Genomic DNA, 16253 nt, shown 5'->3' with positions numbered 1-16253 from the left:
GAAAGACAAATGCAAAGACATTACTTGCTGAAGTTCCTCAAGTACATTTTTCTGTGCTCTGCAGAAGATGACGACTTCTCCCTCAATGACTCCTGAGATTCATTTTACGGAGCTCGGGGGAAAAGCCAATACCAAGTGTGATGGTAGGTTTACATCATCTCGTTTATGATTTGACAGAAGAACCTTGAACGAATGGAACTCGGATGATATACTGTGCCAAACAGATTGAGTGTGTGTATTTACATTTACAATAATTCAGAGTTTTGATTGACACTGACTATAGCAGACAATCATGACAAAAAAGAAATACTGTAATTCTAAAAAGGAATACAGAACTTTACTTATTTTATATACAACTCAACAAAATAATGTTTGTGAGAAGCATGGATGCTCGTTGTGCAGTGGAGAGCTCCCCCACCCGCTTGGGGCAGGACGCACACATCGGGTGGGATGGATCCCGAATCTTGGAAGAATGTTCGGACAGTTTGACGAGCAGCAGCAGTAGTAGTGTGATTTCCTCTGATGACTCACACCAGCCTATCACTAGCGGTAGTGTACAAGTTTTACGGACCCTCAAAACTGTTTCATGATTGAAACAAAACTCTAAGATGTCTCTTTCCCACCCCCAGAGGACTGTGCAGGACTTCTGCTGGCTTGTCTGCATTGTCGCTTCCATGAGTTCGCCCACCTGCTGCTGGACACTTTGGGAAGGGCTGCCGGCCGTTGCTTTCCTTCAGCCAATCATGTCACTGAGTCCAGTGAGGGGGGCCATCAAGAATGGGAGTGCTGGACCTGCAACCTGGGACTGGACGGGGACATCTGCAACTCTTGCCAGGACTCAGCAGAACTTCTGGAGCTGGCCATGGAGATATCAGAAGTATGCTACCGCTGAGAAGAGCTCAGTAAACGACACACTTTGGAAGCTTGAATACCAAAGTAGCACTGGAAAGCTGTCGTTCTAATATGGTTCCCAACCAAGGTACTGTGAGAGATCATTAGGTGTGCTGCAGGAACTTGAGCCCCTGAAAATTAGCACTGCGGTCAAGCTATCATGCTTTGGTTTTTCCGTGGTCAAACTATCCGCTCCGAAATTGTTGCGTGTGCGCGTATTCTAAACCTTATGGTAAATGCTTTCCCGCATGTGTGTACAAAATACAGTAAAGAAATCATCATTTCCCTCACGTTTGAACTTCCATAAAAACATTCCCTCAATAAGTAGAAAATGATTCCAGTGGATTTTCTTTTCTGAAGAGGAATACTCTCACCATGTGAAGTTTGGGATGATTTTACTGAAGAATCTTTTCAGAAATTAGAGGCAAAGTCGGCACAAAATACAGTAAATACAGTAAAGAAATCATCATTTCCCTCACGTTTGAACTGCCATAAAACACATTCACTCAATAAGTAGAAACTTATTCCAATGGATTTTCTTTCCTGAAGAGGAATACTCATTTGGGCTCATATTACTGTAGATTTTTTTCCAAAAATTAGAGGCAAAATCTGCACAAAATACAGTACACACCCCGGGGACGGAAGTTGGCCTAGTCTGCCCCCCCTAAGGACGGAAGTCGAGCAGGTCCGACCCCCCCGGGGACGGAAGTCGGCCGGAGGTCTGCCCGGTCCGACCCCTCCAGGGGACGGAAGTCGACCCGGTCCGCCCCCTCGGGGGACGGAAGTCGGCCCGGTCCCTCCCCTCCAGGGGACGGAAGCGGACCGGGGGGTATTTCCGGTCTGTCCCCTCGGGGGCGGAAGTCGGCCCTGTCCGTCCCCTCGGGGGACGGAAGTCGGCCCCGGTCCGCCCCTCCAGGGGACGGAAGCTGACTGGGGGGTATTTCCGGTCCGTCCCCTCGGGGGACGGAAGTCGGGCGGAAGTCGGCCCGGTCCGCCCCTCCAGGGGACGGAAGTCGACCCGGTTCGTCCCCTCAGGGGGCAGACAATATCAAAGTGTACTTAATTGGTCTGAAAATTCTTGAAATATTGTACATCGTTTGTATGCTTGTCATTAGATGTTGCAGATTTTGATAGTATAACTAATGCTCTATAGTATAATGAATGCTCTTCTATTAGATGGAAGAAAGTAATTAAACTGGATCCAAATTCCTTTTTTTTTTTTTTTTGCCTGGTGGTATGCTGTGAGATTTTTGTCATGTGTCTTCCTCGGCTCGATAAAGGTTGGGAAACATTGCTCGATTGTGGATTGAGTAATCAGTAGACAAAGCCTGTTTTAGTCGTGATGTTCGTGGAGAGACATAAATACTGCATGTACAGGAGATGTACACTAACCAGCCACAACATTGTCACATCCAATACAAGAGCTGGAGCAAAGATAATATGTGGAAGCCGAGGCTCATTTCTGACAGGTAAGTGAACAAGAAGTTCATTACTGTACTGAGGTTGTAGTTTGTGTACAACTGTACTGTGTCATCCAGAGAATTGTTTCATAATGTCCTGTAACTCATTTTTAGATCGAAAGAATACATTTCACTGGAATAAAGAAATGCTGATGATTGGCAGTGAGGGGAAAAGACTGAATGAGAGAGGTGAGCTACACCCTGGGCGGGGTCGGTCAGTCAGCAGTCAATCACGTATACACAAACAACCAGACACATTCGCACCGTGGCAAATCTAAAGTGATCACTGCATGTGTTCAAATTCCTTGGAGAAAATTTGCGCAAGTGCAGGTACAGTAAAACATTGACACGCCAACACAGAAAGAGCCCAGATTAGAATCCAGACGCTTAGACATGCCAAATGTCAATCCCCACTGTGCAGCCTCAATTCAAATCTGTTACAATTGATGTTTTTCCAAGTGTAAAACTTGTTTAATTGGAGATTTTGGTCGAACATTTAGCATGAAATTAAAGCAAAAAGCAATAATTGCAAGAGTTACGAGTATATAAAATGTGTGATATCTTTTTGGTGTGCTTGACATTCATCAACATTCAACATTTATTTTTCACATGAAAACTAAGAAAACTTCCAAACTCTTAAATAAACCTTTTAATGTTTTTCTGCGTGTAATTTGAGTTCACAGAGTCGAGTGTGAACAGTAACTATGGCCACAGCTCTACAAAACGGAGCAAGAAGCAAAAGACATTAGGATGAATCACAGGCATGACAACAAGTACGTAGGTCTACCTTGATGTTTCATTTGTGTGCCACAAAATCACAGCAGGTGCTTTTAATGGAGTATCACTGAAAACTGAATCACATTTGCAGGTTCAGATGGGTTTACATGGTGATCTGGTGACAGGTAGTATAGGCAACATTGTGTTTGGTTACTTATGCAGGCCCACTAGTTGAAATAAGGCATTTTGATAAATATTGCATTTGAGGTAAGCAACAGAATCCAACCATTTTTAGCCACCTCTGGGGCCGGCCATTTTGTCACTTCTGTTGACTGAAAAGGACATCACAACTGCTCAGGGCTCGGGTAACAACCAATCACGGCTTGCCTGTTTTCTGAAGCTGAGCTGTGATTGTGAGCTGAGACTTATTCCACAAATGCAATATTTATCAGAATGCCTTGTTGAAACTAGTTGGCTTGTATAGAACATATTCTTAAAAAAATATGTTGGGGTTAACTTCCTCTTTAAAGTGGAAGTCAACCCAAGCATATTTTTTTCAAGAACATGTTCCCAGCAGGCCCACTAGTTGAAACACGGCATTCTGATGAACTTTGAGTTTGTGGAATATAAATCAAGATGCAAAATGCACTCGTTTTTATCCATCTGTGCGGGGGGCCATTTTGTCTTCTGTCAACTGAAAATGACATCACAACTGCTCACAACGACCAATCACGGCTGACCTGTTTTCTGAATCTGATTGGCCATGATTGGCCGTTGTGAGCAGTATGTTTGGGTTGACTTCCGCTTTAAGGTCCTAAATTGTCACCAAAGCGTTGTCCTCCATAGAACTGAAGTTTTGCATCAAAAGAAGCTTACCGGTAATCGGTTGTCTAAAACTGCTTGAAATCGAATCAAACCAAAGTATTACTTTTGCACTGGATAATAAAGTTGGCCAACGTCCAAATTAAATTCCGCTCCGTTTACATTCCTTCTGGTCCAAATGGTCAACAAACCTTAAAATATTCATTTCAAAGCCACACTTGATTATCATGACTACTTGTAACTACTGTACGGTAGGAGAGTTGACTTCAGATATTAGAGCTATTGTACATCCAGTAACTTTGGCACACTGGCAGCACATTTCTGGCTGTCAGTGATTTGAATTACATTCAGGCAAACAGAAACTACAGTGTGAAATTACAACAGGCTATTCAAATTAGGGGATTATAATCCTTAATGTGTTCAACACAAAATAAATAACACGTCACAAATATAAAGTATCATTCAGCCTAGGTTATTCAGCAAGAGTATAAAAATCAAGACCCAAACAAGCCACCTCTTCTCCAACAGCACCCGTCAATATAATCAATCGCCATCATTCAAACGATTCCATCGATTATTCAATCGATTGACGTGTGGCTGTGTTTGCTGGAGAAGCTTGTTACTTTGACGAACATGACCTTTGTTGTCAGGAGGAATTGCAGTGAAACTAGAAAAAAAATAGTTATACAAAATAACGTTTCCTTTTTTTAAAACACTATATAAAAAGAGAAGGTGTAAAAATATACATTTAACAGGAATAGGTTTAATCACAGATCGATTAAAGGTTGTTTTCCTAAAACATTCTTGTACACCACTTAATTCCGTGATCAATCATTCCAACTCGTCAATGGTTTATTTTTATCACGTGACACTTTTTAGTTCTGATTAAAAAATAATATAGCCATCCTTCTGTATCCGACAGGCTCTGAGTTTTTTTAATTTTTATTTTTTTTATTTTTATTTATTAATTTATTTTTTTTTACTGTAAAAGGTTTGTAAAGCAGCTTGACATTCTCCCTAAACGCCAGTAAACATCCGCAACGGCGGTGCCACTATCTACAGCTCCTCTTACATCAGTAGCGAAACAGGAAACACCACAAGGCACTTACATCATTTCCAAAGATCACATCATCACGTTGTCACGACGTGAGTGGACAGGCACAAAGTCAACCGTTGCCTGGCCGGAGACTTGAGTTGTAACAGGCGAGATGACAAAACCATGCTTACGCAATGTGCTACAAGTGCTGCAAAAACAAATACACAATCTTCATACATGGTCACCAATCAGCAGTCTTAATATAATATTGCGTACGTGGGAGGAAAAGCCCAGAAGAATTGTGACTCAATGCATAGATACAGAAAATTAAAAAAAAAAAAATTAAAAAAGTTTTGATTTGATTTAGAGAGGTCATTCCAGTGTTTCATTTTTTCCCATGCGCTTCATTCGGAATCCATATACAGGCATCTTGTAGTCCTTCACAAACTAAATGGTCACAAATTCTTGGCAAGAGCCGTTTCGATGCACGTTTATCGGGTGACGTTGCACTCGACGGGCTTGACAAGTGAAAGTATCGGAGCCACGTGGTCGGTGATATTCAGACAGGGGGCGAATGAAAGGTATTCCCTCGAAGCTGGTCAGGTGACCCCTCTGCTCTGTATCGGCGTGCATCTCAAACAATCCATTCATGTCACTTGATAAATGATGACATCGTTATTATTTGCTCACTCGTGTTTTTTCTTTGATTTGTCTCTTGTGTTTGTGGCTAAAATAAGCGTAATTGTGAAAAAGTGCGCTGTTCTAGTGCAGCGTTGTCGGAAACGGTTTTCATCAATTTGCTTATTTACATTTTTATATATCATTAGCCATTAGCATAATTGCCCTAGTCATAATTTTTGGGTCAATTGTGTTTTTCTTTGTGACAAGTCATGGTTACGGTTGAATCAAGGAAGTCATCCCCTTTTGTACGTTCAATTTGCTGTGCTTTTCTGAAATTGTTTAAAAACGACATGGGCAAAAATGCAATTAGGCTAACGCTGAATTCTGTTGGGAGGGATCGTATGAACAAATGACTTGGATACGTCATTTGGCTTCACTTTACAACTTAATAATTGGTGAAGAGATAGGTTTGCATTGGATGGAGACGAACAACCGCAGCATGTGCGTAGCGATTCAACACTGATGTCAAAAAAAGGCATCGGCGTGTTCAAGTTCTAAGACACAAGGAGTGTAAAGCACTACTGTAATAAATACATTTCTTCTATTATTGCTATTGTGAATTTTTAAAAAAAGCAGTGTTTTCTCACCACAACATACGTCGTATGTTACCGTCATTTATCATTTCCTCAGATTCTTTGGAATCACCACAAATAGACATCATTTAGCATCTACCCTTAAGATAAATGTGTTTTCTTTTACATATAAAGCGCTAAACATGAAACTATTGTCATCAAAGACTCGATTAAAGCAAACAGACTTAAAAATCAATCCTTGGAATCAAGGTTGAGGGACGAATATCGTAAAAAAGAGAGCCAAAGACTGAAAACATGTAAACGCGGACAGACCCAAAAACAAAACAAAAGAAAAAATAAAATAAAACACCAGCAGCAGGCCAGAGTGTAACGGCGTGGCGGGGGGTCTTCCAGAAGGGGGCGCTAACAGCCCTGCTCATTCTCATCCATGCTTACGCTGCTCTTGCGACTGCTGTCCTTTGAGGCATCCGGGGAGGCGGACGAGAGCAAAGGGTCCCCGCCTCGCACGGGCGATACGTTGTCTTCCATGAGGATGTCGTTGAGTTTGGAGGCCGGCCTGCCGCGAATGCCGTAGTGCCCGTCGGAGAAATTGGGGTGCCCCTCGTTTCGCTCCAGGGCGCCGGGGGGCTCGGGCGTGCGGGCGGGGTGCTGCTGGTGATGCGTGTGGGGATGCAGCGTGTAAAGGTCCTGGTGACAGTCCTCCAGAGCGAGCTCCTGCTTGATCCTGCGGCCCACCAGCTCAGCGGAGCACAGCGCCGAGGACGTGATTGCCAGGCCGTGAGCTCGAGCCTGCATCTCTAACTCCTGCGCACACGCGCGCACACACAAAAGGTCAAAGGGCAGTGAATGGTGACTCAATGATGTCGTGTAGAAGAAAATGATATTTCCTATAATGTGGGAGACTGATTCCATGAACAAAAAAAAACAATGTGAAAGTCTGTCTCAAGTGCTGCCTGACTAGGCGCATTTTTTTCTCTTTTTTCTGTGAAAAGATCGTAGCCTTTTGATAATAATCTCCCAGTCCATGCTCCCAAACCTTGCTCTTTGTTTGAATATAAAAGGTTCAGAGGTTTTTCCCAGGTCTAATTACATTTCTCAGTTCTCGCTCAAATGATCTCAAATTTGACCGAAATCAGTAAAAACGGACTAAGTTCAGTGTTCAAGTTAACTAAGTTCTGTGCAAGTTTAACTTTTTACTGTTTCTTTTAATTCCAAGTTGAAGAATGTCAGGAATGAAAAGGTATTTTGTCTGTTAGCAAACCATATGCTCAAACACGGTCAAACAAGAATGTGCAGTGTGCATTTTTGAGAACTTATTATTCTTGTTTATTTTACCGCCAGCAGATTTTGGTGTCGGCACAAACAACAACGTGGAAGTCCGCCCGCGCTGGGATGTACCTGAGTCAGGAGCTGACACGCATTTAGTCAGCTTAATGCGTGGTGCCGTGCATTTGTGAAACTGTTCTAAAATCTTTATCCATTTGAATATGTCTTTTTTTTATTTTGTGACATGAAACCCATTCGATTGTGTCTGCCTGGGGCACTGGAGATACTTCTATGGAAGTAGTAAAAGTAGTAGTAGTTTGTGTTTCATGGAATCGGCACTTGGATACAACAAGCCGATAAATTAATCGACCTGTTGTACCCGACGGTTTGCAAATAAGTGTATTTGAAAAGTTTGTGATGTTTGCAAATATTCAGCAAATTCACCATAAAGAGGCCCTCTGGAGACAACATCTTAAGAACGATTAATTATTAATCAGGGTTCTGAGTGCTTCGTGTTGAAGTTTTCAAGGCACACAAAGCCAGCAATTCATGCGGATCTAAATAAAAGCTCAAGTCTGTTTTTCGTAGTGAATTGCTTCGAGCTAGACAGCAAACATAATGTGACCAATCGGACGAGGTCTGTATCGTATGCGGAAATCGACTGACGGACGGACGGCAAGTTCACAGGCCGGCAGACTCTTGTCAGTACATTTCACACTGAATTTTCTTTGACACTTTACAGAGCTCATACAGGTCACATGCTTCAAAACGCAAAGTGATGGGATGATAAAGATTTTGATGAATTGATTGATTCATTCATCGGTTAAGAATTCTTAATTGATGACAATATTTGTTATTAACTTCCTGTCTTCCCGGTTCTTGTTATTGCAGGACAGAATTGACTCCATGTACAGACAGAAAGCCCTTTGCATGCCACAATGGTTGTTTGCTGCCTAATGGTAGTTTATTTACGGCATGAAACAAAGTGTTCCTAAAAGGGTGACGGTGACGTCTTGCTCTACCTGTATCCTCAGCATAAGGTGCCGATTGGCATTTTCAAGCTTCCTCTGACAGTTCTCCAGCTCCTTGGCCCTTTGTTGCTCACGCTGCAGCTTCCTGATGTAGTCCACAGACGCCTTGAGGATGGTGCCCTTGTTCCAGCGCATGTCTCTGGGAAGCACGCAGCAGACCTAAGTTAGCCATGCCATTCAGACCCTTGAATATCAGACGCAACTTAACACTACTGAGACCATATTGTTCATGCGGCCTGTCGTAAATGGAGGCGTCTCGTGCCCAGACGTTGCGACACCATAACTCCTACTTCTTTGACGAGTCAAGAGTCAGGAGGTCCCCCCAGGCTTTGATGTTATAGCGTTCTGGTCTTTTATAACAGCTGTGACGTACAATATTACAAGGGTCGTTGTCCTAAACGAGACATCCTGTGGTTCCAGCGCCCTGTTTTTACCCGCCAGACATCAATTTGGCACTGTTGTTACCCAAGATAGCCGCTTATCAGTGTAACATTCTTTGTTTCCCACTTTATACGCTGAAGGAAAACAAGCACAGTGAAGTCTCATGGAAAATAGCCCATTTAGCATTACTTTGAAAAAAAAAGAATAAACAAAAAACCAAAGCTGGGCACTTGTCCCTTTTTTGCCGGTCCGTCCTCCGTCCCCCGTCCTCCGTCCGCGACCTGGGTACCCTTCCGGCCTCGTCCCTCTGTCCTTATTCATAAAAATGAGCGGCCACTGACCCCGTCCCCTTTTAAAGCGGTTACGTCCTTACGTCCGCACCCACACACCCAAAAAAAAATAAAAAAAAGCGGCCCTGCATGATGCACCGCGGGCGAGATGCTAACAGCAGAGGTTTATTTAAAGCCCATTAGCTGGCTAATTTGTTACTCAAACCCGTGTGGACACGCTTCAAACGCGCCACTAGTAGTTACACAACCGCGTGTACTTCCTTCCATTTGGGAGCCCCGGCGGGAACGAACGCTGTGCACTGCTGCACACGTTCGGTCTGCACGGAGGGGAGTGTCGGAGACTTGATTGCGATGTCGAAATCTTTTTTTTTAGTTTTGCCAGTTGTCGTCTTTTACCAAGCAAAGCTCTCCCTCTCCGATGTGCGCGAATGAAGCGGCTGCGGCGTTCAAATTTCCCGCGGTCAAACGCGGTCTTCTTCGCCTCATTCTTATTCTCCTTCCTTTTCTTCTCCCCTCTGTGCAGACCGAACGTGTGCAGTGCACAGCGTTCGTTCCCGCAGGGGCTCCCAAAACAAGTGTAACATATGATTTAGTTGCCAATTGATATTTTCATTTTTGTATATTCATTTTGGGATTGTATGTATTTATATTATTATATTTATATATTTGTATTTATTATTTTTCTAACATGGTGCAATGTTGTGTTGTGAGTATATATTTATTTTTATCCTGCTTAAGTATTTGTTCCTGTCGTGCCGCATGGGTTGTTTTAGTCGTGAAGACGCATCATGCAGCCACACACGTAAGGAGCCAAGCGCAGAGGAGACGAAGACATAATTACGACCGAATACATAAATACTTTTGGAGTCTTGGAAACATTCTACGTGGTCGGGGATAAATAAAAGACTTATTCAATCGATCCAAAACCGTTTTGGTGAGTTTAAAGTTATCTTAGAGTAACTTTCTTGTATGCTACATGTGTGAATGTTAGCTAAATGTTAGCATCGTAGCTTGGCGGAAATGATGTGTACTAAAGCGCTCAATTTCCTCCAAAAATGCGACTTATACTCCAGTGCGACTTACATATGTTTTTTTCTTCTTTATTGTACATTTTATGGCTGGTGCGACCTGTACTGCGGAGCGACTTATAGTCCGGAAAATACGGTAATTGTATCGCGAAAATGATCTGGAAAGTAGTGGCGAAGGGGGTACATGCGGGTGTAGCTTCTTTACACACACATAAGTGACAACACCCACAACGCTGCCAAACGCAGCCGCAATGAGCTGTGAGGTGGATCCTCTCCTCCGTGGCCACAAATATACTGCCGGGCCAAGCCGGGGAAAACTGTACGTCATCGCAACACGTGACACAACGTACCGATCATGAGCGAGAGAATGCGTGCGGCGTTGCATACGCAGCAGCAATTTCTGGCGTGTGCGCGGCATGTGTTGCAGACCTGTCGCCACAGCAGCACAATGCGTCAGTCACATGATGCAATGCGGCAGTTGTCGCCCGGGCAAACTACCGTTATATTCTGATCCGTCTATCCATTTATCCGTCTAATCCCCCGCCCCAAAAAAAACGACATCATATTCGAACAAGCGCACTATTGTGTGGTTATTTTGTGTATCTACAACAATCTACCCAAAGAGTTTTACAAAGCCTCACATGCACATGCCAAAAAACAGCAAAGGGATCGGCCGTATTGTCATCTGTAACAATTAATTGCTTTTGAAGTAAACTAGCACCAAACAAGCTTAAGCCTCGTCCCAGTACGTCCCATGACTGCCATCACTATTTTTCTAGAGCAAAGCGTCTTCCACTAAATTGCCGTTCAACTTGTCTCGGTGCACTGTTGAAGCTTCTCCAGCTAACTTAGCTTAGCATAGCCTGCTCTATCAAAACATCGCCAAGCAGCGATCGAGTGGGAGTTTACCCAAGTAATCGATGGAATACGGATTGTTCAGAGCCGCCATAATTTGTCAGCACAAAGAAAGGCTGTATTTCATGTTACAATCTTTATATCAGTGCAGGAAATGCATACATTTGGAGAAAAGTCCAAAGATTTGTAAAAAATTTAATTGTTAGCTCAGCGCACTTCCATTTGGGAATACTCTGAGACTGGAAGACTAGGTGGAATAAAGGAGTAACTTACGGGTCATTTGACTTTGGAATTAAAGTTCCCAGTTCCTTAATTCGATCGTTGATGTTGAACCGTCGTCTTCTCTCAACTACAGGACAAAAGTCGATGATGTTAAACATAACACTCGAGTGATAGCTGAAGAAATGTGCCCCAAATCAATGCAACACTCACTCAAGTTGTGGTTGTCTTTCTTCTGTCTCTCCTTCGCTAGAGCTCTTACCTCAGCTGCTGGCAAACACAGAGGTCAAAGCACATCCAGCTGATATAACGCTAACATTTAAAACTCAAATGTCACACGTACCAACTGGAAAGCCTTCGGGCCTCTGATAGTTGTCAAATTTTCCACATGATCCAGACTTATCCAACATGTGCATGACGGCCGGAGATTGTGCGGCTGCATGGTAGATGTTGTTTTCGGCGTCATGACGTACAAGAGGCACAAACACAATGGACCATTACAAACGATTCTTCTCATTGACGAGCTGCAATTCTGAGTAAATACCGGGCAAAATTGTACGTCAATCGCAACATGTGACACAACGGACATACGTTATTGGCTGCTCAAAGCCCTGGTGACTCGAACTGAGAATTGATTTCCATTTCCATGTAAACAGGATGAAGCACTGCAGAATTTTCATTCATTTCATCAACTTTATCCTCTAAGCACTTACCTGAGTATTCCCTTTTGATGTTGGGCAGGTTGGCAGGGCAGGAGTTGCTGATGGGCAATCCTTGCTGGGACATGCCCTGATTTGCATACATGTCCATGAGGTTGGCAGGCACTGGGATCTGAGGAATGCAAAGGGGTTAGATGATGGGCAAGATGATGGGTTATTGGTTTCAAATGTAACCCCCAAATGTGGCGATGAGACTGCCGTTAAAGACGTACCGTGTTGGCCATTTGAAGTCCTGGGTCCATCAGGCCGAGGATATCATCGCTGTAACTGGACTCCAGGCTAATAATGTCGTCGATGACATCATCCATCTAAAGCAAAAGGGTGTCATTCAAGTCAAATCTCATAAAAATGGGCGTTTGTTTGGAATGGACTAGAACAACCGCAGCAACCTCTTTCTCGCAGTTCGAGTTCAGGGTCAGTAAGGCCATAGGGCTGTTGGGGGCGCTGTTGCCCGGCCCTGGCGGCATGCCCCCGTGGTCAGAGGACTGGTTGGGGCAGGGTAAGCTCAGTACCTGTGAGCCAAGCTTGCCCAGGTACTGCTTGACCTGCTGCTGTTGGGAGCGCTGGATGTGGTACTTGGTCGGGTTCTCCAGATGAGTCTGCACCTGTCGGCAGCCAAGAGAACAACTCAGACATCAGTTTGGATGACAGACATACTACACATAACTTAAACTCGTCTCAAATACAGTGCAGTGGAGAAAAAACGTTTACACACACCCTGTTAAAAGTGGGGGTTCGTCTGCTGTTTTGTTCTTTTTTTTTTTTTTAAAAGCAGCGGGGAAGTATCAAATATCTCAGTTCGAGCTTACAAAGTCTGAACTCAACATGTTACAGTGAAATACAAAGAAAAAACATGTCGGACAACCACAATAAGCTTGTGATTATTTTTGTGTTAAGGCAATTTGTCGACAATTAACGTCCAGTCCATTTCTTCACATTTGACAGAACATTTTGGGACATCATGTTTTTTTTTTAAAGTTAGAAATTAATATGTAAACCAATGTTCCCTCTAATTTTCCATGCGTCTCAGCATTCACGCAAACTCCCTGAGCTACTATGCTTGGACCACAGTGAGCGACACGAGGCAAGCACAAGGCGACCAATCCAGTATCGCACCAGTCCAAAACCGGAGATCATAACACATTACATGATGTAGTATGTTACAAAAAAAGTCAAACCACTTATATGTCAAAATAAAGCACTTTATTGAATACAGATTTTTGGCATGGATAAAATTAGCACTATTTTCTAAGGATTGGTTAAGGATTTATGACATATTTTATGTTGTGAATAGGACCTAATTGGCTGGTCCAAATCAATGTAAGCACATAGATGGTAATCATAATTGTTAATACATTTTGGCTTCAATATTTGCTATTGTATAATATCAAAACTAGGATCAAATGGAGGATGACACGAAATACGCTTTTCCTCCCAATATTTGAGTATAAAAGTGGTTGAAAAGGTAGACTAAATGTTGAATAATGTTATTACTAATTACTAGGCATGTCACAATATTGGCAATATTGTGATATTGCGATATTAAATTTGCCACAATACATCGTTGTCGTCACGTCACTATATTAATAGCAGCTAATCTGTATTGTATTGTTTAAAAGACCAAGTTGTTTTCCATTTGTGTAGTTCCAGCACCCTGTGGTGGTTAGATTATTAGTGCAGTTTAATTTGATGCCACCTCTGTTTAAGACCCACACTAATCGCTAATCGCCATCACTGGCTAAGCCAATTTCTTTGTGAATGCTGTCATTATGTACAAAAACAGAATATTGTGATGTTTTTTGTTTTTTTTTTAAAGATGAGCTTTTTAGTACAATATTGTGAGCTTTTTATATATTGCCAACCTCCTCACAATATCATGATAATAATCGTATCGTGAGGTTCATATCGTGATATTATTGTATCATGACATTTGGATATTGTGACATCCCTAGATTACCAGAGGTGGGCATTCCATCACACTGACAGAATCGTCCATCAGTTGGACGCTCGTTTTGCTGACGATTGACGATAGTCAGGAAACAAAAAAAAAAGACGCTTTAAGCACTGACGGAAGTGGGTTTTCATCTATTGACTATATGTGCGCGAGAGTGAAAGCTCCTGTTTTCAATAGGATCCCTGCGGGGACTGTGATGGCTAAGGAGGTGGAACCAGAAGTCGTCACTTCACTTTACTATGACAACACAAATCTACAATGTTTGTTTGAGTCTAATATTTATTTTTGCGTATGAACCTTTATGGTTGTGATTTTCTGTTAAATCTTGGTGAAATTATTTATATTCAAGACTTTTTCGTGTGTTTGATCACGGGACATTGGCATACTGTACATGTCAAGGTGTACACTTTCGGCGTAATTTGTGCAGGTGGAAACAACTTTTCAAACATGTACGCCGTACATTGTTGATTTTTTGTTCACGTGACAGCAGCCATTCAAAAACAATGTGTAATGTAAAAGATTATATACAGATATGTAAAGGTAAATTACAACTTTTGTTAGATTCAGTACACCCTGGGGTTGGCAGGTATGCACTGACTAGATATGGAAACGCTTTGCGCTGCCTGTAGAGTAGGTGGCGGTATGCACCTAAGGCCTGTAATCTGTCCATGAACCAAGAAGAAGGAGAAGGAGGAGAAGGAAGGAGGAGAAGGAGGAGAAGGAGGAGGAGGAGAAGGAGAAGGAGAAGGAGAAGAAAAGAAGAAGAAGAAGAAAATGAAGAAGAAAAACAAAAGCATTTATAAACAGAAGTTGGAGTGCGCTACTTGGTTTGGATTTAGTTTAGTGGAGCTGGATTCTGGTTCAGGTAAGCCATTTTAAACTCTAATTGAAACTTTTGGGTATTTTAGGAGTTAAAACAGCTGCAGGCAGCCACCAGTTCAACAGACTGGCAAATAAGTGCATGTGAAACGAACTTCTGATGGACTATAATAATAATAATAATAATAATAATAATAATAATAATAATAATAAATGATGAACTACCTGACAGGCGACACCTGACAGGTTATGACCGCCTGACGGACCGGAAAAATTTAGTAAAATGCCCACCTCTGCTAATTACAGTAAGTGACAATGATTACACAGCATCATGTGCGCTTTGCCTTGCATTTCATCTTTTTTTGTCGCATTTTTCGTTCCCACTCCGTCAACCACATATGCCAAGTGAACTTTTCAATTTCTTTATATGAAGAGAATATCATCGCTGTCCTGTGAAAAACACTTATGTCCATTTTTTTTCAAATTTTCTTGTATATATGTGAATGGTGTTTCCGCATTACAGATTACATCGCATTAATGTGAACGTTTAAAAAAAAAATAAAAAATTGGACATAAGTGTTTTTCACAGGACAGCTGAATACAAAAAGCAAATTCAAATTAGAATTTTTTTTTCTTATGCGCTACACATGCTGCACTGCTGTGCGCTGAGCTGAGAGGCTGAAAGCAGTGCACAGTTGCTCATGTGCGCAGCTTAGTGAACATATTTTATGTAAATTACACTGTGACACAGGTTGTTCTAAACCTAACCCTTGTTGACCAGTAATTATTGGTTATAATGGCCAAGTTATAGTTAAATATTGTTGATAACTATGATACGAGCAACTAAACATCTGAGAAGGACACTTTCTGAACTAAACTAAACTTTCACTTCACTTTAAAATCAACTTTGGAAGCCTGCCTGCTTGCTTTGTCAGCCCGGTCCCTCACTTAAATCTGTCCCTCAAGCAACAACAACTCACTATTTTCCTCCCCGCGCTCGCCGCGAAGCCTCGCCGCGAAAAACAGACTAATGACTGACTGCAGACGAATGGTGGACAAAATAAAAGGGTTTCCGTCTATGCGTAATCCTTCTATTTGCAAAATGTTCCCGTCATTCATCAGCAAAACGGGCGTCCGTCAGTGACGGATAGACAGACCGGTCCGTCACAAAGACGAAATACCCAGCTTTACTTAAACTATATTATCAATGGCACTGTTTATTTAACCAATCGGATTTCAAATTTGTCCTTGCAGGGTTAGCTGGATCCAGCGAGCTGGCCCTTGATGATGTTGGCATTTTTCCGCCCTCTGATTGGTTAGTCAGAGCATAACTTCACACATAAATACATTTAATAAACATTATCGCTTGTGACTATGATGATTCAAATTTCTTGATATGTCTTATGTTTTTGTTACCGGTATGTTATTAGATGAATACTGATGCTGAAATCCTCTACATGATGTACTGTACGTGGCACGGTATCATAGTGTTTTGTATGGTACTACTGCTTTCTATAGTTGCAATGTGATAGTGGTGGTATTAAGTCGGGG

The 16253-nt window shown here is 42.3% G+C and overlaps 2 protein-coding genes across 3 annotated transcripts in view; one reads left to right on the top strand and one right to left on the bottom strand.

The window, feature by feature from the left end:
- Positions 1-67: 67 nt before the first annotated feature.
- mdfic2 (MyoD family inhibitor domain containing 2) lies at positions 68-892 on the top strand. The gene is made up of 3 exons (XM_086025880.1): positions 68-143; positions 403-549; positions 630-892. Exons 1-3 carry the CDS (start codon positions 68-70, stop codon positions 890-892), a joined length of 486 nt encoding a protein of 161 aa, XP_085882006.1.
- Positions 893-3125: 2233 nt separating this feature from the next.
- The window catches only part of LOC147153450 (microphthalmia-associated transcription factor-like), a 60578-nt gene continuing 47450 nt past the window's right edge, over positions 3126-16253 (bottom strand). For both annotated transcript variants that reach the window (XM_086029971.1, XM_086029982.1), the window contains exons 3-10: positions 12319-12534; positions 12142-12237; positions 11924-12041; positions 11554-11646; positions 11424-11477; positions 11265-11340; positions 8429-8576; positions 3126-6944 (exon numbers count right to left, since the gene is read on the bottom strand). In XM_086029971.1, the coding sequence (XP_085886097.1) occupies positions 6543-6944; positions 8429-8576; positions 11265-11340; positions 11424-11477; positions 11554-11646; positions 11924-12041; positions 12142-12237; positions 12319-12534 (1203 nt within the window). In that variant the 3' untranslated portion in view covers positions 3126-6542. The remainder of the gene's footprint in view (positions 6945-8428; positions 8577-11264; positions 11341-11423; positions 11478-11553; positions 11647-11923; positions 12042-12141; positions 12238-12318; positions 12535-16253) is intronic.

The sequence above is a fragment of the Filicampus tigris genome, chromosome 1 (assembly GCF_054856515.1).
Source record: "Filicampus tigris isolate MCC_2025a chromosome 1, RoL_Ftig_1.0, whole genome shotgun sequence".
NCBI classification, from domain to species: domain Eukaryota; kingdom Metazoa; phylum Chordata; class Actinopteri; order Syngnathiformes; family Syngnathidae; genus Filicampus; species Filicampus tigris.
Note: the sequence above shows the minus strand (reverse complement) of the source record. Positions and strands in the feature narration are given on the sequence as shown.